This window comes from Salmo trutta, chromosome 2 (assembly GCF_901001165.1).
Source record: "Salmo trutta chromosome 2, fSalTru1.1, whole genome shotgun sequence".
Lineage (NCBI taxonomy): Eukaryota > Metazoa > Chordata > Actinopteri > Salmoniformes > Salmonidae > Salmo > Salmo trutta.
Window position 1 is genome coordinate 56,053,774 of NC_042958.1, and position 22,997 is coordinate 56,076,770.

Sequence of the window (22,997 nt, forward strand, 5' to 3'; positions counted from 1 at the left end):
TCACACCTATCAAGCATGACTCACCATAACAAGAGAGTAGCTCACCTTCTGTGCAAGGGGGAAGTCCCAGAAAAGACATTGCGGTTGTACCCAAATCAGCCCCCAACTCAAATACATATAGCCCAGTGTCACTGCATGAGAAGCACATTTCAAGCAAAGGTCCATACATGTCTTTCATCTCTCTGTAGGTAAGTCATATGATATTTGTTTTATTACATTATGTAACGAGATGCATTTTTTTCATTTACATGTGAGTTGGTTAATGGTTATGCTGTTCATGGTTTATAACTTTTTAAAAGATGGAGTCTTTAATTATTAATTCACCACCTGGGAATGGTAATGAAGGGCGGATTTTTTTTTTTTACTAATCGGATATCCAGACATAAAGATCAACATCATGCCTTTGAATACTTACTGGTGTATGCAATGAGCCATTGTTTATGCTATAGAGTGTTACACCAACAAAAAACACCTCGATAACGTCACGTAGGGTGAAAGGAATCAATCAGTAGTAAAGGCCTTACATGATACTGTTGGAGAATTGTTTAAGCAAATGCACAGATAAGAACAAATGTATGAGTCAATTTTATGAAGTTCAAGAACAAGGCGAGGCGCAGCTTCATATCGTTGAGCATGTGTACTTTCTCCGGCTCAGTGATTCTGTGCCCAGTAGAGCGCAGCGCAGTATTCCTCTGTCAAGAAATGTTCATTTAAATCTTTGAAGTTGTAGTTTTTGGAGCCTTGACCTCTCTTCTGATATATTCTGGAGCTAGTTGGACAGGATAATATAGTGTAAAACTAGAGGTTCGAATCCATCCAAACCAAGTGATCCAAGACTGATTACTAAGTGTTATGAAATGTAATGTACATTTTTTTTTGTATATAACTGCCTTAATGTTGCTGGACCCCAGGAAGAGTAGCTGCTGACTTCAATGGGGATCCTTAATAAATACAAATACAAATTACACAAGGATCCCATGAACTGACCCTGATTTCCCCATCTGTCATTCAGTGAGTCAGAGTGTGAGTTGACACCCGAACTGAGCCATGGGGTTAGGCTGTTCTGAGGGTTACTTCTGGGACCGCCTGGTCAGGAAGTGTCTGACCTGTCAGATGGTCTGCCAGCAGCCCCATCGCCACCTCAGATGCATCGAGTACTGTGGTAAGTTCACATACACACAAACGCTCGCCGGGGGCAATAACACATACACTGACTTGAGAAGTCAGTGAGAGGCCAATACACTGTATGATTGTCCATATGACTCAATCAGTGGAAGCTGCTGAGGGGAGGACGGGTCATAAGTAGCTGGAACGGAGTAAATGGAATGGCATCAAACATATGGAAATCATGTGTTTGACATATTCCACCTATTCCCCTTCAACCATTACACAAGCCCACCCTCCCCAATTAAGGTGCCACCAACCTCCTATGGACTCAATCTACAAAGTTATACATAGAGGTAAAGTGCCTATCATAAGTATTCACCCCCTTGTGTTGCATTACAAAGTGGGATTCAAATTGATTTCATAGTGATTTTTTAATTAATAAAAAATGGATTACTAAAATGTCTTGGTTGCAGAAGTATTCCCCCCCTTTGTTATGGCAAGACTAAATAGTAAGTTCAGGAGTAAAAATGTGCTCAACAAGCCACATAATAAGTTGCATGGATTCTGTGTGTGCTAAGTTTTTTTTAATGACTACCCCATCTCTGTACCCCACACATACAATTAGCTGTAAGGTCCCTCAGTTGAGTAGTGAATTTCAAGCACAGATTCAACAAAAAAGACCAGGGAGCTTTTCCAATGCCTTGTTAAGAAGGGCACCGATTGGTAGATGGGCTAAAATAAAAAAAGCAGATGATGAATATCCTTTTGAGCATGGTGACGCTATTGATAAGGCTTTGGATGGTGTATCAATACACCCAGTCACTACAAAGATACAGGTGTCCTTGCTAATTGAGTTGCCGGTGAGAAAGGAAATATCTCTGGGATTTCATTATAAGGTCCTTGGTGATATGAAAACAGTTAGAGTTTAATGGCTGTGATAGATGTCTCCTGAGGCTGGATCAACAGCGTAGTTACTACACAATAATAACCTAAAATGACAGAGCAAAAAAAAAAGGAAGCCTGTACAGAATACAAATATTCCAAAACATGTATTCTGTTTGCAACAAGGCAGAGTAATACTGAAAAAAATGTGGCAAAGGAATAAACTTTTTGTCCTGAATACAAAGTGTTATGTTTGGGGCAAATCCAACACAACACACCTCTGAGTACCACTCTCCACATTTTAAGAATGGTGGTGGCTGCGTCATGTTATGGATATGCTTGTCATCGGCAAGGACCGTGGAGTTTTCCAAGATAAAATGAAAGAGAAGGGAGTTAAGCACAGGCAAAATCCTGGTTCAGTCTGCTTTCTACCAGACACTGGGAGACTAATTCCCCTTTCAGCAGGAGAATAACTTAAAACACAAGGCCAAATCTATGCTGGAGTTGCTTACCAAGAAGATAGTGAATGTTCCTGAGTGGCCGAGTTACAGTTTTGACTTAATCTACTTGAAAATCTATGGGAAGACTTGAAAATGTCTGTCTTGCAATGATAAAGAAAATAATTGAAAGAGCTAAGTATTTTTTTTTAAAGTAATGTGCAAATATTGCACAATCAAGGTGTGCAAAGCTCTTAGAGAGTTACCCAAAAAGGCTCAACAGTTGGAAACGCTGCCAAAAGGTGTTTCTAACATGTATTGACTCAGGGGGTGAATACTTATCTAGTCAATATACACTGACTGTACAAAACATTAAGAACACCTGCTCTTTCCATGACAGACTGACCATCTGAATTGACGTGAAAGCTACAGTATGATCCCTTATTGATGTAACTGGCTAAAGCCACTTCAATTAGCGTAGATGAAGAGGAGGACACAGGTTAAATAAAGATTTTTAAGCCTCGAGACAATTGAGACATGGACTGTGTATGAGCCATTCAGAGGGTGAATGGGTAAGACAAAACATGGAAGTGCCTTTGAACAAGGTATGTTAGTAGGTGCCAGGCGCACTGGTTTGAGTGTTTCAAGAACTGCAACGCTGCTGGGTTTTTCACGCTCAACAGTTTCCCGTGTGTATCAAGAATGGTCCACCACCCAAAAGACATCCAGCCAACTTGACAACTGTGGGAAGCATTGGAGACAACATGGACCAACATCCCTGTGGAATGCTTTCAACACCTTGTAGAGTCCATGCCCCGATGAATTGAGGCTATTCTGATGGCAAAAGGGGGTGCAATTCAATATTAGGAAGGTGTTCCTAATGTTTTGTGAACTCAGTGTATACTAGTGTTATATTTTTCATTCATAAAAAAAGAAAATGTTTCATCCAGTTTGACAGAGTATAATGTGTAGATCATTGACATTTTTTTATTAAATCAATTTTAATCCCACTTTTTAACACAATAAACTGTGAATAAATCCAAGGGGGGTGAATTATTGATAGGCACTGTATTTAATGATATATACATGTTGTATTTAATTATATGGTGTTGTATCAGTGGTAAAAGGATAATACAAAAGGTCAATGAATCTCAATACCATTTTTATAGGGTTAAGTAACATGTATAGCCTACTGGAATCATGGTTGATACTGTAAATGGTAGCCATTTTGTGTCAAAACACAGGAAGAATATACCATGCATGTTGTAATACTCAGACCATCCCTGTGCCATTGTGTGTCTGTCTGTGCCAGTGTCTCTGGGGTGTAAGGCAGTCCCAGGGCAGTACTACGACAGGCTGTTGAAGAAGTGTCTGAGGTGTGCTGCGGTGTGTGGCAGCCATCCCTCAGAGTGTTCCCACCAGTGTCAGAGTGAGTGAACAGCATTCTATGTACTATACATCCAGCCAGTATGTTGTAGCTATTACAAAACATATGACACTCACTTCGCAAACCCTTTTTCATCAGAATATTAGGTGCTAAAAGGTTCTCTTTTTGTCTCTCGTTCTCCCACTCTCTGTAACACACTCAAACCGTCATAATAGTTTGTACACTACTAAGTAATTAATTGAGCATACAGCCATCTCCAAAAGAGCTTCTGGCAGTCGATCCAATACGTATAACAACTGACATGCAAGCGACCCCTTCACAAGTGCAGCAGCTTGTCATATATTCTTTTTAAGGAAAAAACCATACTCACTGGAATATTCTTTACGTTTTCATGTCTTTTTTTTAGCAGCAAAGGTCAGAGCAAACAGCCACAGCCTTGACCAAACGCTGACGAAGACTGTGGCCGAAACTTGTGTGTTTGCTATGACCTCTGCTTAATTTAAAAAAAAGGACATTCAAAACGTAGAGGTCAGAGCAAACAGACAAGTTTTGGCCACAGTCTTTGTCAGCGTTTGGTCAAGGCTGTGGCCGTTTGCTCTGACCTTTGCTGCTGCTGCAAAAAAAGAAGACATTAAAACGTAAAGAATGTTCCAGAGTGTAGGTTTTTCCTTTCTTAAAATATATGCCTTTTGAACCCGGCAACCAAATACTTTTTTCTTCTACAAACATTTGAGTTGAGCACATCAATTCCTTTTTGAAATGCCATTTACCCAGCCAGGTGCTTCATTACCTCAGGATTACACGGCTGGACAAGCTGAAATGTAATGTCTAAGTCCCAAACGGTACCCTCCCAGAAGGCCCTAGTCAAAAGTAGAGCACTATATAGAGAATAGGGTGCCATTTAGTGTTCTCTCTAATTCAGTAAAATTGAAATAAGACAACTTTGGGATTAAATGCATTTGGCTTTGCTGATGTTCAGAACTGAGAACCGTCTAGAAGTAGAGCGTTGACATTTGGAAATGTGCATACGCTACGTTACGACTCACTTCACATTACATGGACGTTATTGCAGGGTACATAAGGATTTAATTTAAGTCATTTCATTCCCTCAAGCCCAACAGCCTGCCTTGAATGGAATCTTGAGGCCTGTGGATGGGAATGGCTTCCAGAACCATACCATCAGGGGCAGCTACCTACCCAGAGGCCTGCCTAACTCAGCCATCCTGGTGTACTCTCTGCTGGGCCTGTGTCTGACTCTGCTGCTGCTGACCCTGTCTGTGGCTCTGCTGGTGCTGCTGAGGAGGCCCCCCCGACCAGGAGCCACACAGAACAGTCACACCCAGGGTCATGAAGGCCAGAAGGGCCAAGAGCCTAACCAGCACAGCCAGTCCTCCAAAGGTCAGTTTGGGCACACATCTAGACTAAAAAAGGTAGCACAGGTCACATCTTCATAAAGCCACTCAGAATGGGAGTGCTGATCTAGGATATTCAATAAGATCTAAAAAGGTTAAAAAAACTGATCAATCAATCAAATATATTTATAAAGCCCTTCTTACATCAGCTGATGTCACAAAGTGCTGTACAGAAACCCAGCCTAAAACCCCAAGCTGCAAGCAATGCAGGTGTAGAAGCACGGTGGCTAGGAAAAACTCAGTAGAAAAGGCAGGAACCTAGGAAAAAACCTAGAGGAACCAGATTCCTATGAGTGGCCAGTCCTCTTCTGGCTGTGCCGGGTGGAGATTATAACAGAACATGGCCAAGATGTTCAAATGTTCATAGATGACCAGCAGGGTCAAATAATATTAAATCACAGTGGTGATCCAAGATCACAATCTTGTAACTGAACATGGCTCCTTTTAGATAGATAACCTGTGTGTGTGTGTGTACCATCTTTAGACTGCCTGATAGATCCATCCCTGCTCCAGATTAACAGTGTGACACTGAGCCATTCGTCCAGCCCCACAGAGACGTGTGTGTGTGTCCACTGCTTCCCTGACCTCGGAGTGCCTGGCAGGGGAGAGAAGCAGCAGAGACCCCCGCTCACCCTCTACCAGCAGGCTGTCCCCCAGGACCTCCACTCTCCTACCAGAGCCCCTCAGTGTGGATCATCACAGAGAATAATTTGCTCCCCCAGTCAGCCCAGCTTCTGATTGCAGAACTGAACCAGACTGGACACTAAATAAATAAACAACTCTGGACAGATCTGATACCGTCCACTCCAGGATCAATTTTTCCTCCCCAATCCTAACCTGAACAATTAGTGGGGGGAAAAAAGAAAAACTGTCCCAAGATCAGATGTGTGAGCAGTCTGGAGAGCAGAAATTAATAGGTGGTGAAGGATACAGGAGAAACTGGAGTGAGACAGAAGCGAGTGACATAGAACATTATATATGCTTGTACAGATGTTGGATCTTCATTTGAGCCAGTTTTCTACAGCAGGAAACTAATCCTGCAGCAACAAGAAATGTGAATTATGTGGATTTTAATTAATGGACATTTTTGTAGTGGTCGATATATTTTTCAATAGGGCAAATCAAGTCTGACATTTTAAAGTGGAGATCACAAAAACTTTAAAAGCCTTTTTAAAACCTTGAATGCACAAGTTTGCATTTCCTGTTCTGCAAGAAAATTCTCAGCAACAAAAACGATCAAATCAGGACACCCTCTTCGTCTCTCGGGAGACATTACAACTACCTCTCAAAGTCAGAATTAGACGTTCATCCATGTTTCTCAAAACGTCAAGTTCATGTTTAAGGTTAAGGTTAGGCATTAACTCAGAATATTTAAGGTAAGGGTTATGGTTTGGGATAGGCTTAAAACAGAAATCTCAAAAACATATTTTTATTGCTGGATTTGAACATGCAACCTTTGGCACCAGAGGCGGATACTTAAGCATTGACTGTTGCCCCTAGTGGCCAGTTTCCACGTCATCTTCCGACGTGCTCAGACATGGACGGACATCAAATACCGACTATCACAGGTGACCTGGCTGGACATTCACAGGCGGGTGGCCTCCATGTGCCGCCATGAAAGTCCTCCAGTAAATCTTCAACAAGCTAATAAAACCCTGCAGCACACGGGCGAGTAAAGATAAAGGTTTTTATTTTGGGTCTCACCATCAGTGTCCAGTTCTTGCAGCAGATAAAGTGTTGGGGATGTAGTCTTGACTAGACCATAATGATCCTTGGCCGATAAAGTAACTCAGTTTATACCTTGGTTTCTTATTTTAGCATACATACATACATACATACATACATACATACATACATACATACATACATACATACATACATACATACATACATACATACATGATGTGAAGAAAAAAAAAAAAAAAACTCTCCGACACCGACTTTATATCCATCGTAGACAGCATGCTGAATGGGAAGTACTGATTCAGTACACAAACATATGCACAACACACATGCGTGCGCGCATACACGGAATTAGAGAAACATGTGGACAAGGTTTAACACTGTCAGATCGAGCCATCGTCTCCGGCAGGATACACAATGTGCCAGTCTTTTTCTTATTCACAACAACGCATCACCCGAAACAAATTCCCCACCATATGTCAGCAACACAAGAATTATACCATCAGCGCAAGAAACAAAGAAACGTGATACGGTCTCTTTTCCAAAAAGACATGACTGCACAACATAACAAGGACAGGGTTGTTCGAGGCAGAGGGGAGGATGGGAAACCATAAACAAGGACTAAAATTAATTATAAAAATATAGTTATGTATTTTCGCTGCCATCGCAAATAGTAAAACACAAAAGATAGCTTTTTCACAGAACAACACTCCGCTTCTTCCATAGTTAAAAAATAGATGTGTTAGATTAATCATACAGTATTTTATTTTTTTTACTAAAAAGTCACAAACCACGATTATAGTAACCACTTTTGTCTTTGCAATATTGTAAATACCATTTGTCAGCTTGTTCTGCAGTCAGCGCAATAATAATGCATAAAGAAATTAGACAACCAAATATATTTCCGCCTTTGAAAATGCTTGGTCACTTGTAGATGGGTGTATGTGTGGGTGGAATGATGGATTTCAGAAATGATAAAATAACTGAATGTGAAGTTTTTATGAGATGTGCCCACGGTCAGTCTGTCCCTCCATCTGCCCGTCTGTCTGAAACAAGAATAGAGAAAGAGAGGGAGATCGAGAGCGAAGGAAGCGCCTTCTCTTCCAACAAGGCCTCCATAGTCACACTCCCCCTCTCCATCCTGCGATCTTCCCTCCCCCTCTCCTCTCTTCCTCCTTATCAAGTAGATCCGAGTAGCTTCAGTGCAGATTGGTTTCGGAGTGTCCTTTACTCAGAAAGGATGCATGATTCATTTTCCTTTCCCTCCATTCCCCCAGCTTCAAATTTCACTGATGTAGAGTTTCAGGTAGGCGTGCGTCATGTCACCATCTTGTTGGTACAAGTCTCTTGGTGGCTGTTGACATCAGTGCTGAAGGAAGGTGGCTATTCGTACTCCAGAAACTGTTTATGGTAGAACAAGAGGTACCTGAGAACAGAGAGCGATTCAACGATAAGATTTCACACTGATACAAGTAATTATTCATGATAATGAAAAACATATGAACAACAGAAGGTAGAGGCTACAACAGAAAGGGGAGATGGGAGTTTTGGATTACATTTGGAGAGGACCTAGCTGGACTAGGTCAAAGTTGCCCCTAACCAGTAATACAGGGTCAGATAATCATTTGAAACCACTACTGAGGCGGCAGGTAGCCTAGTGGTTGGTTAGAGCGTTGGGCCAGTAACCGAAAGGTTGCTGGATCAAATCCCAGAGCTGACAAGGTAAAAATCTGTCGTTCTGCCCCTGAACAAGGCAATTCCCCAGTAGGCAGTCATTGTAAAATAAGAATTTGTTCTTAATTGACTTGCCTAGCTAAGGTTAAATACAATTTTAAAAAGCCTCGTAAGTGGGGCAAATGCAGATAGAAAAAAATGGCTGAATAAAGGACTAGTAGAGACCCAGTACTTTTGTGAAAAAATTGAAAGCAGCATTATCTGTACAAAACAGTTAATCTGATAATACTTGTGGAATATAAAACTACTTTATTGATATATTTGATCAAGAAAAATATTTCATTTGATGTGGATGTTTTGGGCTTTGCACCTTTTGATGTACATGTTTGAGGACAGGGTTTTGTTCTTTCTGGATTCCAGTCAACTCTTACAATTCCAACTATTAAATTCTGCAAGATACTGTTCTTAATTATACAACTACCTTTTCTGCCAAAGGGGAGATGCAGCAAAATAAATAGTCTGCCCATGCTTTTGCGAACAAATATTACTTGTTATGACTACAGTTCAAACTTAGGATATTTTCAGAGCTTACCCTTCGCTGTCCAGCACGTCCTTGATGCTGGCCTTGGTGATGACGGCGTCGTCGCACTTGAACCACTGGTCCTTGTGCTGCCGGATGAATGTGGTGTAGTGACCGCTCTCCAGAGTGCCCTGGTGGTTGACCACCGCAAACAGAGAATACCTGGAGGGAGAGAACAGGAGATAGGAAGCGGGGCAGAAAATGGATGAGAATTGGTTCAAGTCAAAGCAAGAGAGAACATAAGAGCCAATTCACTGTCATTATATTGTTCTTTATATGCAACCTAGTACCATTGTTAGAGGGACAGCGCACATACTTATTGTCGTTGTTGAACACGTCTACGGACTGCTGGTACTGTCCGTTCATCCTGCTCTCTTTACTGAAAGACACACAGACAACATGTCAGCAACGATGAACAAAGGCTGTCATACTAAGCCATCCTTAGGCTTCACTCTAGGGATAGTTCACCAAAATGACAATCACATATTGGTTTTCCTTAACCTGTCTATGGACACGATGAGACGGCAATCCATGCTTTGATTTAGTTTCCCTGTCACTGCTTCCACATGCTCCCGCTAACAGTACCAGGGAAACTAAACCAAAGCATGGTTTGCCGTCTCACCTTGTCCATAGACTGCTTACAGGGTGAGGAAACCAATGTGATTTTGTAATTTGGGTGAATGGTCCCTTTAATATCGCACATGTAGATTACAATGAATCCTTTAGCACCCCTATTAAGCCGAGTTAGCTATGACATTAACACCTCACCCTGCCAGGCACGGTTTCCAACGAGGCCCCTGACTGACTGCCTGGTGTGACACTAACCCTAGAGATTACATTCCCACCTCCACACCAATATAACACATCTCTTTCATACACACCCACACATTCATTCAGTCAATTAACTGATGCAGTTCCAGGCATCGCTCTTCCTCTCTGGAGGAGAGCGATCTGAATCCAGTTGAGTCCACCTCAGCAGCAGGTGTTGTTTTGACGTGCTGTGCATCAGGGGATACGCACAGGGAGTTCTGCATTAATGTGTACATACACACACAGACACCTGTGTTTGGCTAATTAAGTTAACACACCAATTAAACACACAGAAAATGGACGTGGTTGGTCAGACAGCACACACACACACACACACACCTATTTAATTCTATGACAGAAGGGCTGCATCTCAGTCGACTCAAGGGGCTTCCTTTCCTTGTCTCCTTTCCTTCATTGGCACTGATTTGAGAATCGCCACGTGAAAGCTACATAGCAAGGAGACCATCAGAGGGCTGACTTTCACATGGTGACTTCACCTGGCGAAAATATGAGGAAGTAACTTCAGACTACTGAGATGCAGCCCTCATCTTTTCCACGGTGGGCCTGGCTCATTGTTCAGACTGACCTGGAGGCCATGAAGGGAGTCATGTCCAGCTCTAAGGGGAAGGAGACGTATGTAGGGATCTTCCTCCGCAGCTTCGCTGAGTGTTCAAACCGCTGGAGAGAGGGGGAGAAGAGAGAAAGAGGAGAGAAAGAGGAGAGCGAAAAACATGAAAAAGAGAGCGGGTAGAGATAACAGCAGTAGGACATGAGTTTGAAGTGGAAAAGGGAACTAAACCTGGAGCTCTCACTACCTTTTACACAAATACAGACAGAACACACACACACACTGACTTTGAGGTGGAAACACGCCACAATTGGGAGCTTCTTCATGGTCAGCTGTTTGGTGGACTCCTGGTAACTATGGCAACCGCTACATTTGATCTTGGCGCTGCTCCCCAAGTGTTCTGGTCGGGTAAACCTGCAGAAGACGGGACCATGGTCAGAACACACTCCGGGTGAGTGTGTGTGTGAAAGAGATTGATGGTGTCTCCATTGATGTGGAGAGAGCTGGACAGCAGACTAGAGAGACAAACAGGAAGTGATATGGAAGTGAAGAGTAGTAATGAGATATCGGAGTAGACAGTCAGAGTGGTGGCCCTTGATAGATGGAGCGAGGGATAGAGAAAGAGAGAGGAAGAAATCGAGATAAAGGGGTGAGTAGTACCTGCGAAGACAGTCTGTGAGCGTGGTGGCCCCGGAGAGGTGGCTCTCTCCGTTGAGTGTGCTGCCGTCCCCCCCGGGGCTGAGGGGCCAGAAGGGCGTGGACGACCCCGGCAGGTCCAGACTGATGTCCCAGAACGGGTCAATTGTCGTGGAAACACCGCTACAGGGCGAGAGGGGAGGAGTCTGAGGGAATGGCACTGTAAGGTTTGGGCTTTGACAGACCTGAAGCTTATGGAACCATCAATATGACCCCCACCAGTAGTCACAACACTGTGACAATATTTGTTCGCATGTAAACTCAGCAAAAAGAAGAAACGTCCCTTTTTCAGGACCCTGTCTTTCAAAGATAATTCGTAAAAATCCAAATAACTTTACAGATCTTCATTGTAAAGGGTTTAAACACGGTTTCCCATGCTTAATTAATGAACATGCACCTGTGGAGCGGTCGTTAAACCTCTTATTAACGGGATCGATTTGACAACAGCCAGTGAAAGTGCAGGGCGCCAAATTCAAACAGAAATCTCAATTAAAATTCCTCAAAAATACAAGTATTATACACCATTTTAAAGCTTAACTTCTTGTTAACCACAGTGTCCGATTTCAAAAAGGCTTTATGGTGAAAGCATACCATGCGATTGTGTTAGGTCAGCGCCTAGTCACAAAAAAACATAGCCATTTTCCAGCCAAAGAGAGGAGTCACAAAAAGCAGAAATAGAGATCAAATGAATCACTAACCTTTGATGATCTTCATCAGATGGCACTCATAGGACTTCATGTTACACAATACATGTATGTTTTGTTCAATAAAGTTAATATTTATATCCAAAAATCTCAGTTTACATTGTCGCGTTATGTTCAGTAATGTTTTGTTTCCAAAACATCCGGTGATTTTGCAGAAAGCCACATCAATTTACAGAAATACTCATCATAAACGTTGAAAGATACAAGTGTTGTGCATAGAATTAAAGATAAACTTCTCCTTAATAACCTCTTACATCTAGACATTCCGCTAGCGGAACACCTGCTCCAATATCCAATGATGGGCGTGGCGCGAAATACAAAGTCCTCGAAAATCCGAAAACTTCAATTTTTCAAACATATGACTATTTTACACCATTTTAAAGACAAGACTCTCCTTTATCTAACCACACTGTCCGATTTCAAAAAGGCTTTACAGCGAAAGCAAAACATTAGATTGTCAGCAGAGTACCCAGCCAGAAATAATCAGACACCCATTTTTCAAGCTAGCATATAATGTCACAAAAAACAAAACCACAACTAAATGCAGCACTAACCTTTGATGATCATCAGATGACACTCCTAGGACATTATGTTATACAATACATGCATGTTTTGTTCAATCAAGTTCATATTTATATCAAAAAACAGCTTTTTACATTAGCATGTGACGTTCAGAACTAGCATACCCACCGAAACTTCCGGTGAATTTACTAAATTACTCATGATAAACGTTGACAAAATACATAATTATTTTAAGAATTATAGATACAGAACTCCTTTATGCAATCGCTATGTCCGATTTTAAAATAGCTTTTCGGTGAAAGCACATTTTGCAATATTCTGAGTAGATAGCTAGCCCGTGATGGCGAGCTATTTTGACACCCACCAAGTTTAGCCCTCACCAAACTCAGATTTACTATAAGAAAAATTGGATTACCTTTGCTGTTCTTCGTCAGAATGCACTCCCGGGACTTCAATAACAAATGTTGGTTTGGTTCCAAATAATCCATAGTTATATCCAAATAGCGGCGTTTTGTTGTGCGTTCAAGACACTATCCGAAGGGTGACGCGCCCGGCGCGTTTCGTGACAAAAAAAATCAAAATATTCCATTACCGTACTTCGAAGCATGTCAAACGCTGTTTAAAATCAATTTTTATGCGATTTTTCTCGTAAAAAAGCGATAATATTCCGACCGGGAGTCGTTGTTTTCGTTCAAAGACTGAAAATAAAAACATTGTGTCGGCTCGTGCACGCGCCCCCAGTCTCATTGTTCTCAGATCGACCACTATCCAAATGCGCTACTGTTTTTCAGCCATGGCCTGCAAAGTCATCATTCAACATTCTGCCGCCTTCTGAGAGCCTATGGGAGCCGTAGGAAGTGTCACGTTACAGCAGAGATCCTCAGTTTTCAATAAAGAGAGTGTAGAAGGCCAAGAAATGATCAGAGAGGGCACTTCCAGTAAGGAATTTTCTCAGGTTTTGGCCTGCCAAATGAGTTCTGTTATACTCACAGACACCATTCAAACAGTTTTAGAAACTTGAGTGTTTTCTATCCAAAGCTTATAATTATATGCATATTCTAGTTTCTGGGCAGGAGTAATAATCAGATTAAATCGGGCACGTTTTTTATCCGGCCGTGAAAATACTGCCCCCTATCCATAACAAGTTAATGCAACCGCTGTGTCAGATTTAAAAAAAGCTTTACGGTGAAAGCACACCATGCAATAATATGAGTACAGCGCTCAGCCACCAAAACAAGCCATACAGATACCCGCCATGTTGCGGAGTCAGTAAAAGTCAGAAATAGCGTTCTAAATATTCACTAACCTTTGATGATCTTCATCGGAATGTCCAAATACTTCCTTTTTGTTCACGCGTTAAGTTCACTATTCCAAATGCACAAGGCGCGGGCACTAAGTCCAGACGAAAAGTCAGAAAAGTTCCATTACAGTTTGTAGAAACATGCCAAACGATGTATAGAATACATTTTTAGGATGTTTTTCTCATAAATCTTCAATAATATTCCAACCGGACAATTCCTTTGTCTTTAGAAATGAAAGGGAACTGAGCTCGTGCTCACGGCCGCGCGACTAAACTAAAGGATTTCAGCCAGACCACAAGTTCAAACAGCTCTTATTCGCTCCCCTTTCACAATAGAAGCCTGAAACAACATTCTAAAGACTGTTGACATCTAGTGGAAGCCTTAGGAAGTGCAATCTGACCAAATTTACACTGTATTGGAAAGGCAATCACTTGAAAAGCTACAAATCTCAGATTTCCCACTTCCTGGTTGGATTTTTCTCAGGTTTTCGTCTGCCATACAAGTTCTGCTATACTCACAGACATCATTCAAACAGTTTTAGAAACTTCAGAGTGTTTTCTATCAAAATCTACTAATAATATGCATATCTTAGCTTCTGGGCCTGAGTAGCAGGCAGTTTACTCTGGGCTTGGGGGCAGTATTTTCACGTTCGGATGAAAAGCGTGCCCAAAGAGGTTAAGACACTAACAGCTTACAGATGGCAGGCAATTAAGGCCACAGTTATGAAAATGTTGTACACTAAAGAGGCCTTTCTACTTACTCTGAAAAACACCAAAAGAAAGATGCCCAGGGTCCCTGCTCATCTGTGTGAACGTGCCTTAGGAATGCTGCAAGGAGGCATGAGGACTGCAGATGAGGCCAGGGCAATATATTACAATGTCTGTACTGTGAGACGCCTAAGACAGCGCTACAGGGAGACAGGACGGACAGCTGATCGTCCTCGCAGTGGGAGACCACGTGTAACAACACCTGCACAGGATCGGTACATCCGAACATCGGTCTAGGGCGGTGTGTCACAGCATCATCAGACTGAGCTTGTTGTCATTGCTGGCAATCTCAACGCTGTGCGTTACAGAGAAGACATCCTCCTCCCTCATGTGGTACCCTTCCTGCAGGCTCATCCTGACATGACCCTCCAGCATGACAAAACCACCAGCCATACTGCTCGTTCTGTGCGTGATTTCCTGCAAGACAGGAATGTCAGTGTTCTGCCATAGCCAGCGAAGAGCCCAGATCTCAATCCCATTGAGCACGTCTGGGACCTGTTGGATCGGAGGGTGAGGGCTAGGGCCATTCCCCCCAAAAATGTCTGGGAACTTGCAGGTGCCTTGGTGGAGTGGCATAACATCTCACAGCAAGAACTGGCAAATCTGGTGCAGTCCATGAGAAGGAGATGCACTGCAGTACTTAATGCAGCTGGTGGCCACACCAGATACTGACTGTTACTTTTGTCCCCCCTTTTGTTCATGGACACATTATTCCATTTCTGTTAGTCACATGTCTGTCGAACTTGTTCAGTTATTGTCTCAGTTGTTGAATCTTGTTATGTTCACACAATATTTACACATGTTAAGTTTGCTGAAAATAAACACAGTTGACAGTGAGAGGACGTTTCTTTTTTTGCAGAGTTTACGTATTCAAAATGTTGCACAAAGGTTTCTAAATCAGTGCATCAAACGAAGATTGTGCAATGCTCCATGTGCCCACCAGGTGGGGATAGAACACTGTCGATCTACACTGTCCAGTAAGGGGCCAGCTACAGCAGAGGGAGTGAAACAGTGGGTGGTGTGTGTCTGTTCAAATCAGGTCCACTCTCCCTGACTCACTGCAGAGGAGAGGGGGTCAGACCAGGGCTGACACTGAGTGATGTAAAACATGATGCAACAAGAGCACAGACAGAGAGAGAGACACAAAAACAAAGTAAGGATGAAGCATAAATGTCACATAGAAGGAAAAAAACAATGACACACACACTGACACACACACACACAGAGGAGCTTACTGGCAGACTTGACATGTGACGTCAGACTGCAGGCCTCCAGTGAAGATTTGGTCGATGATGCAGTTGCAGTTATTGGGGTTGTTAGCCTTCTTCCCGTTGTCATCTCCATGGTGAGCACAGGGACACACGATTGAGAATCAAAGCATGTCGAACTACATTTACATTTAAGTCATTTATCCAGAGCGACTTACAAATTGAACTACCACATCAACCCTCCCCTCCCCCTTACCACAATATCAGAGAGGGGATGAGAGAGAGGGATGGTGGAGGACGACAGAGCCAAGCAAACACAATCAGGGCTTTTATGTAAAGAGTGTCTGTGTCAATTAGTAGCCTCTCAGCTCATCTCATCCAGGCTGCCAGTCAATTATTTGCCTCTCATCTCATCCAGGCAGTGAGCTATTTGCCTCTCATCTCATCCAGGCAGTAAGTTATTTGCCTCTCATCCAGGCCGTCAGTTATCAGCCTCATACGGGCAGTTAGTTAGCAGACCAGCACAGCCATTTCCCACACTCTCCTCCTCCGTAGTTCCTTCTCTTCCCCTCGCTCATATTCCTGCTTTTCCTCCCACCCGTTGACTGTGGCTGAAGTAGAGAGTGTGGGTGCCATTTGAGTAGAGCAGTCTGCTTTCTACAATCTGTGTGTGTGTGTGTATAAGCCTGTGTAATATATGCGTCTCTGTATATAGTGTATTCAGAAAGTATTCATACCGCTTCCCTTTTTGTTTTTTACATGTTGTTACATTACAGCCTTAATCTAAAATGGATTAGCTTTCCTCATCAATCAACACACAATACCCCATAACAACAAAGTGAAAACAGGTTTAGACATTTTTTGCAAATGTATTAAAAATATAAAACAGAAATACCGTATTTACATAAGTATTCAGACCCTTCGCTATGAGACTCAAACTTGAGCTCAGGTGCATCCTGTTTCCATTGATCATTCTTGAGATGTTTCTACACCTTGATTAGAGTCCACCTGTGGTAAATTCAATTAATTGGACATGATCTGGAAAGGCACACAGCTTATATAAAGGTCCCACAGTTGACAGTGCATGTCAGAGCAAAAACCAAGCCATTAGGTCAAAGGAATTGTCCGAAGAGCTCCGAGACAGGATTGTAGAGAGGCACAGATCTGGGGAAGGGTACCAAAAAATGTCTGCAGCATTGAAGGTCCCCAAGAACACAGTGGCTTCCATCATTCTTAAATGGAAGATGTTTGGAACCACCAAGACCTAGCACCCGATGGTCACTGACAGAGTTCCTCAGTGGAAATGAGAGAACAACCAGCTCCGCAGCAATCCACCAATCAGGCCTTTATGGTAGAGTGGCCAGACGGAAACCACACCTCAGTAAAAGGCACATGACAGCCCGTTTCGAGTTTGCCAAAAGGCACCTAAAGGACTGACCATGAGAAACAAGATTCTCTGGTCTGATGAATCCAAAACTGAACTCTTTGGCCTGAATGCCAACAGTCACGTCTGGAGGAAACCTGGCACCATCCCTACAGTGAAGCATGGTGGTGGCAGCAGCATCATGCTATGGGGATGTTTTTTCAGAGGCAGGGACTGGGAGACCAGTCAGGATCGAGGGAAAGATGAACGGAGCAAAGTACAGAGAGATCCTTGATGAAAACCTACTCCAGAGTGCTCAGGACCTCAGAGTGGGGTGAAGTTTTTTTATTTCACCTTCATTTAACCAGGTCGGCCAGTTGAGAACAAGTTCTTATTTACAACTGCGACCTGGCCAAGATAAAGCAAAGCAGTGCGACACAAACAACACAGAGTTACACATAAACAAAGGTTCACCTTCCAACAGGACAACAACCCTAAGCACACAGCCAAGACAACGCAGGAGTGGCTTCGGGACAAGTCTCTGAATGTCCATGAGTGGCCCAGCCAGAGCCCGGACTTGAACCCGATTAAACATCTCTGAAGAGACCTGAAAATAGCTGTGCAGTGCTCCATCCAACCCAACAGAGCTTGCAAAGCTCTGCAGAGAAGAATGGGAGAAACTCCAAATACAGCTGTGCCAAGCTTGTAGCGTCATACCTAAGAGGACTCGAGGCTGTAATCGCTGCCAAAGGTGATTCAACAAAGTACTGAGTAAAGAGTCTGAATACTTATGTAAAATGTGAGTTTTTTTTTATTTCTAATAAATTTCCAAAAATTCCTAAAAACCTGTTTTTGCTTTGTCATTATGGGTTACTGTGTGTAGATTGATGAGAAAAATAAAATGTTATAAAATGTAACAATAAGGCTGTAAACGTAACAAAATGTGGAAAAGGGGGCTGAATACTTCCCGTATGCACAAGGTAGTTCTAAGACTTATAATGTAGTGTGTGTACTATGATGCAGACCTTTGCAGTGGCGGTGCAGCACATCCAAGGCAGCGATGAGGAACTCGTGGGCATCCTGCTGCTCGTAGCCTGCTAGGTGGCGCGCGTGAGTCCACACCAGGTGCAGCAGCCGGAAGGGAATGTGGGGCGAGCGGTGGCCCGAGTAGAACTGAGAGAGAGGGAAGAATAGGGAAACATTAGGAGGAGGCAGAGGATGTGGAAAAGAGGGACAGATAAAAATGGGACAAGGAGAGAGGGGGATAAAGAGAGAGAAAGAAAGTAAAGGTGAGGCAAGGGAAAATAAGAGGGATGAGAGAGAGAATGAAGGTTGGAGAAGGGGCAGGATGAAACAGGCACTTAAACCATGCTACGTTCTAAGTACGTCCACAATAATAGTGTTAGAGGGAGAGAAGAAGAGTGAAGATAGTTGGGCTGAGAGGGATGAAGGAGGTTAGACAGCTGTAGAGATGGGCTGAGAGAGAAAGAGGTAGGAGAAAGAAGGCGTGTGAGACTGAAAGAGAAATATGTTTTTAAGCCCTTACCTCCTGAAAGAGCTGGGACATCTCACACACCAGACAGGAGTTGGACTGCATCTCACACTTGTGTCTGTCGGACAGGAAGAAGTCCCGCAGCAGGGGGGTGTGGGTGAGGGCCTGGACGATGCAGTTCATAAAACACGTGTTTCCCAGGTTGATCAGACCTCGAAGACCTGAGGGAGGCAGAGAGACAGACAGTGAGAGGGAGAGCGCGAGACAGACAGCGAGAGCGCGAGACAGACAGCGAGAGCGCGAGGCAGACAGCGAGAGCGCGAGGCAGACAGCGAGAGCGCGAGGCAGACAGCGAGAGGGAGAGCGCGAGGCAGACAGCGAGAGGGAGAGCGCGAGACAGACAGCGAGAGGGAGAGCGCGAGACAGACAGCGAGAGCGCGAGGCAGACAGCGAGAGCGAGAGCGCGAGACAGACAACGAGAGGGAGAGAGAAAGGGAGAGAGAGCGAGAGAGAGAAAGGGAGAGAGAGCGAGAGAGACAGACAGAGCGCGCGAGAGAGACAGACAGACAGACAGAGCGCGCGAGAGAGACAGACAGACAGAGCGCGCGAGAGACAGACAGACAGACAGAGTGCACGAGAGAGACAGACAGAGCGCGCGAGAGAGACAGACAGAGAGAGCGCGAGCGAGAGGGACAGACAGACAGAGCGCGCGAGAGACACAGACAGACAGAGAGCGCGCGCGAGAGGGACAGACAGACAGACAGAGCGCGCGAGAGAGACAGACAGACAGACAGACAGAGCGCGCGCGAGAGACACAGACAGACAGACAGACAGACAGACAGACAGACAGACAGACAGACAGACAGACAGACAGACAGACAGACAGAGCGCTCGCGAGAGGGACAGACAGAGACAGACAGACAGACAGAGCACGCGCGAGAGGGACAGACAGAGCGCGCGAGAGAGAGACAGACAGAGCGCGAGAGGGACAGACAGAGCGCGCGAGAGGGACAGACAGAGCGCGCGCGAGAGGGACAGACAGAGCGCGCGCGAGAGGGACAGACAGAGCGCGCGCGAGAGGGACAGACAGAGCGCGCGCGAGAGGGACAGACAGAGCGCGCGCGAGAGGGACAGACAGAGCGCGCGCGAGAGGGACAGACAGAGCGCGCGCGAGAGGGACAGACAGAGCGCGCGCGAGAGGGACAGACAGAGCGCGCGCGAGAGGGACAGACAGAGCGCGCGCGAGAGGGACAGACAGAGCGCGCGCGAGAGGGACAGACAGAGCGCGCGCGAGAGGGACAGACAGAGCGCGCGCGAGAGGGACAGACAGAGCGCGCGCGAGAGGGACAGACAGAGCGCGCGCGAGAGGGACAGACAGAGCGCGCGCGAGAGGGACAGACAGAGCGCGCGCGAGAGGGACAGACAGAGCGCGCGACAGAGGGACAGACAGAGCGCGCGCGACAGAGGGACAGACAGAGCGCGCGCGACAGAGGGACAGACAGAGCGCGCGACAGAGGGACAGACAGAGCGCGCGACAGAGGGACAGACAGAGCGCGCGACAGAGGGACAGACAGAGCGCGCGACAGAGGGACAGACAGAGCGCGCGACAGAGGGACAGACAGAGCGCGCGACAGAGGGACAGACAGAGCGCGCGACAGAGGGACAGACAGAGCGCGCGACAGAGGGACAGACAGAGCGCGCGACAGAGGGACAGACAGAGCGCGCGACAGAGGGACAGACAGAGCGCGCGACAGAGGGACAGACAGAGCGCGCGACAGAGGGACAGACAGAGCGCGCGACAGAGGGACAGACAGAGCGCGCGACAGAGGGACAGACAGAGCGCGCGACAGAGGGACAGACAGAGCGCGCGACAGAGGGACAGACAGAGCGCGCGACAGAGGGACAGACAGAGCGCGCGACAGAGGGACAGACAGAGCGCGCGACAGAGGGACAGACAGAGCGCGCGACAGAGGGACAGACAGAGCGCGCGACAGAGGGACAGACAGAGCGCGCGACAGAGGGACAGACAGAGCGCGCGACAGAGGGACAGACAGAGCGCGCGACAGAGGGACAGACAGAGCGCGCGACAGAGGGACAGACAGAGCGCGCGACAGAGGGACAGACAGAGCGCGCGACAGAGGGACAGACAGAGCGCGCGACAGAGGGACAGACAGAGCGCGCGACAGAGGGACAGACAGAGCGCGCGACAGAGGGACAGACAGAGCGCGCGACAGAGGGACAGACAGAGCGCGCGACAGAGGGACAGACAGAGCGCGCGACAGAGGGACAGACAGAGCGCGCGACAGAGACAGACAGAGCGCCGCGAGAGAGAGACAGACAGAGCGCCGCGAGAGAGACAGACAGAGCGCCGCGAGAGAGACAGACAGAGCGCCGCGAGAGAGACAGAGAGAAACAGACAGAGAGAAAAGGCATCTTGAATATAATTCCCAGTGCCAAAAGCACCACAGTAAAGGAGAACCAGTGAAGGCCACACTATCACAGATGGCCACAGTGGTCCCTAGAGGAAGGTTGGAGTGAACACAGCAGCCCCAAACTGGCAGGACAACAGGGTAAGAGACCCAGAGAGATGGGCGTCCCTGACAGGTGACACCAGGCACACACACACGCCACACACACACACACGCCACACACGTTGGCCCTGACCAGCTGCTCCCTCTAGAAGTTTAGTTACAAGAAAAAGGGAGATGGAGGGAAAAGGAGGAGGGATGGAGAGACAAGAGCGAGGAGGTCGCTCCCTTCCAGACACGAAAACACCTCCCACAGTGCACCATTCTTTGTGTCTTTCTTAAGGGGGCAATGGCGCATCTTGACAAAAAAAATGATCACATTTGATATTTCTCACGAGAGAGTGAGACCGAGAGAGAGAGAAAAAGAGAGAGAGAGACAGCGAGAGAGAGAGCGAGGGCGCAGAGGGAACGCGAGTGGTTAGCAGCTAGCAGTAGCCTGCAGCGATGCCGTTTAACACCATTAATCCTCCATCTCTGAGCTGCTCCCTCGCTGTGTGGAGGAGGGGTGAGAAAGACAGGGATGAGAAACCAAGGTCATTTCCCCCCCACTCTACCGCACTTCATAAACCCCTGATCGATAATAACACACTACTGAATATTTGTCTCCCTCTTGGACAGACACGCACAGACGGAGGCTAAATGCCATGCTCTGAAGCTGGGACCTGCTCCAAAGCCCTCGTTCCTGACCACCTGCTCACGTTACAACCCTGGGAGTTTAGTTAAGAGAGAAAACAGGGATGATGAGGAGGGATGGAACGAGAGAGGGATTGAGGAGAAGGCGAGCAGATTCAGTTGTGAGCACCTGTCAGGAGAGAGAGGAGGCTTCTGCCTTCTGGACATGAACACATTCCCCATCATGCACCATTCTCTGTGTCACCTAGGCTCCATTCAGGTTAAATGTACTTGGACTCAGCCACACACACAGGCAGCTTGACAAAAACACATTTAGACTTGGTCTTTTTTCATCTCATCCAACCTCATTACGTTTAGCATAGAGCGAGAGGAGGGACAGCGAGCGGCTAGCAGTAGCCTGCAGCGATGCTGTTAAACACCATTGATTCTCCATCTCAGTCTGAGCAGAGCTGCTCCCTCGCTGTGTGGATGAGAAAGGGAGGAGAGGAAGGTTTTATTTCCCCAATGGACAGCACTTCAGAAATGCCAGATCGATAACATACTCCCGATGGGTTCTGACTTCTGAACTTGAAATATGAAATCTCCTTGTAGATGGTACTGAGGGACAGAGGAGAACACGGAACGTTCACGGTATTGTTAGACATCAGGTATCCTATGGAAAGGAGAAGGGCCACAGTCTGGCTTCAATGTTGGGTTGTAATTTGAACTACTTGCTACACCAGAAGTGAATGGTTATCTGTAGGAGGAATGTATATGGTGGGGTCAATGAAGGTTGGATATGGATAGGGGCTTGGAATGTTACTGAGTAAGGGAAAAGGCAATCACATGGTGGTGGGCACTGATAAGGGTGGAGAGCTGTGGAGTAGTGAGGAATGGGGGCAGAGGTCAGGTCACATTAAGGGTGGAGAGCTGTGGAGTAGTGAGGAATGGGGGCAGAGGTCAGGTCACATTAAGGGTGGAGAGCTGTGGAGTAGTGAGGAATGGGGGCAGAGGTCAGGTCACATTAAGGGTGGAGAGCTGTGGAGTAGTGAGGAATGGGGGCAGAGGTCAGGTCACATTAAGGGTGGAGAGCTGTGGAGTAGTGAGGAATGGGGGCAGAGGTCAGGTCACATTAAGGGTGGAGAGCTGTGGAGTAGTGAGGAATGGGGGCAGAGGTCAGGTCACATTAAGGGTGGAGAGCTGTGGAGTAGTGAGGAATGGGGGCAGAGGTCAGGTCACATTAAGGGTGGAGAGCTGTGGAGTA

General features: G+C 45.8%; 2 protein-coding genes across 3 annotated transcripts in view; one reads left to right on the plus strand and one right to left on the minus strand.

Annotated features, from left to right (window-relative positions):
- On the plus strand, positions 1-6,087 carry tnfrsf13b (TNF receptor superfamily member 13B). Its single transcript, XM_029706282.1, has 5 exons — positions 1-188; positions 1,013-1,162; positions 3,739-3,855; positions 4,927-5,211; positions 5,710-6,087. Exons 2-5 carry the CDS (start codon positions 1,048-1,050, stop codon positions 5,961-5,963), a joined length of 771 nt encoding a protein of 256 aa, XP_029562142.1. The 5' UTR covers positions 1-188; positions 1,013-1,047; the 3' UTR covers positions 5,964-6,087.
- Positions 6,088-6,898: 811 nt separating this feature from the next.
- usp22 (ubiquitin specific peptidase 22) overlaps positions 6,899-22,997 on the minus strand; it is a 37,296-nt gene continuing 21,197 nt past the window's right edge. For both annotated transcript variants that reach the window (XM_029706297.1, XM_029706303.1), the window contains exons 5-13: positions 18,648-18,814; positions 18,127-18,274; positions 15,766-15,868; positions 11,201-11,359; positions 10,828-10,954; positions 10,559-10,650; positions 9,479-9,541; positions 9,175-9,324; positions 6,899-8,334 (exon numbers count right to left, since the gene is read on the minus strand). In XM_029706297.1, the coding sequence (XP_029562157.1) occupies positions 8,292-8,334; positions 9,175-9,324; positions 9,479-9,541; positions 10,559-10,650; positions 10,828-10,954; positions 11,201-11,359; positions 15,766-15,868; positions 18,127-18,274; positions 18,648-18,814 (1,052 nt within the window). In that variant the 3' untranslated portion in view covers positions 6,899-8,291. The remainder of the gene's footprint in view (positions 8,335-9,174; positions 9,325-9,478; positions 9,542-10,558; positions 10,651-10,827; positions 10,955-11,200; positions 11,360-15,765; positions 15,869-18,126; positions 18,275-18,647; positions 18,815-22,997) is intronic.

Bases quoted from the DNA above. Each gene is read 5' to 3' on its own strand.
- tnfrsf13b (XM_029706282.1), top strand. From the start codon at position 1,048: ATGGGGTTAGGCTGTTCTGAGGGTTACTTCTGGGACCGCCTGGTCAGG. The intron at 1,163-3,738 runs GTAAGTTCACAT...TGTCTGTGCCAG, and splicing joins CAGATGCATCGAGTACTGTG to TGTCTCTGGGGTGTAAGGCA. The intron at 5,212-5,709 runs GTCAGTTTGGGC...TACCATCTTTAG, and splicing joins GCACAGCCAGTCCTCCAAAG to ACTGCCTGATAGATCCATCC.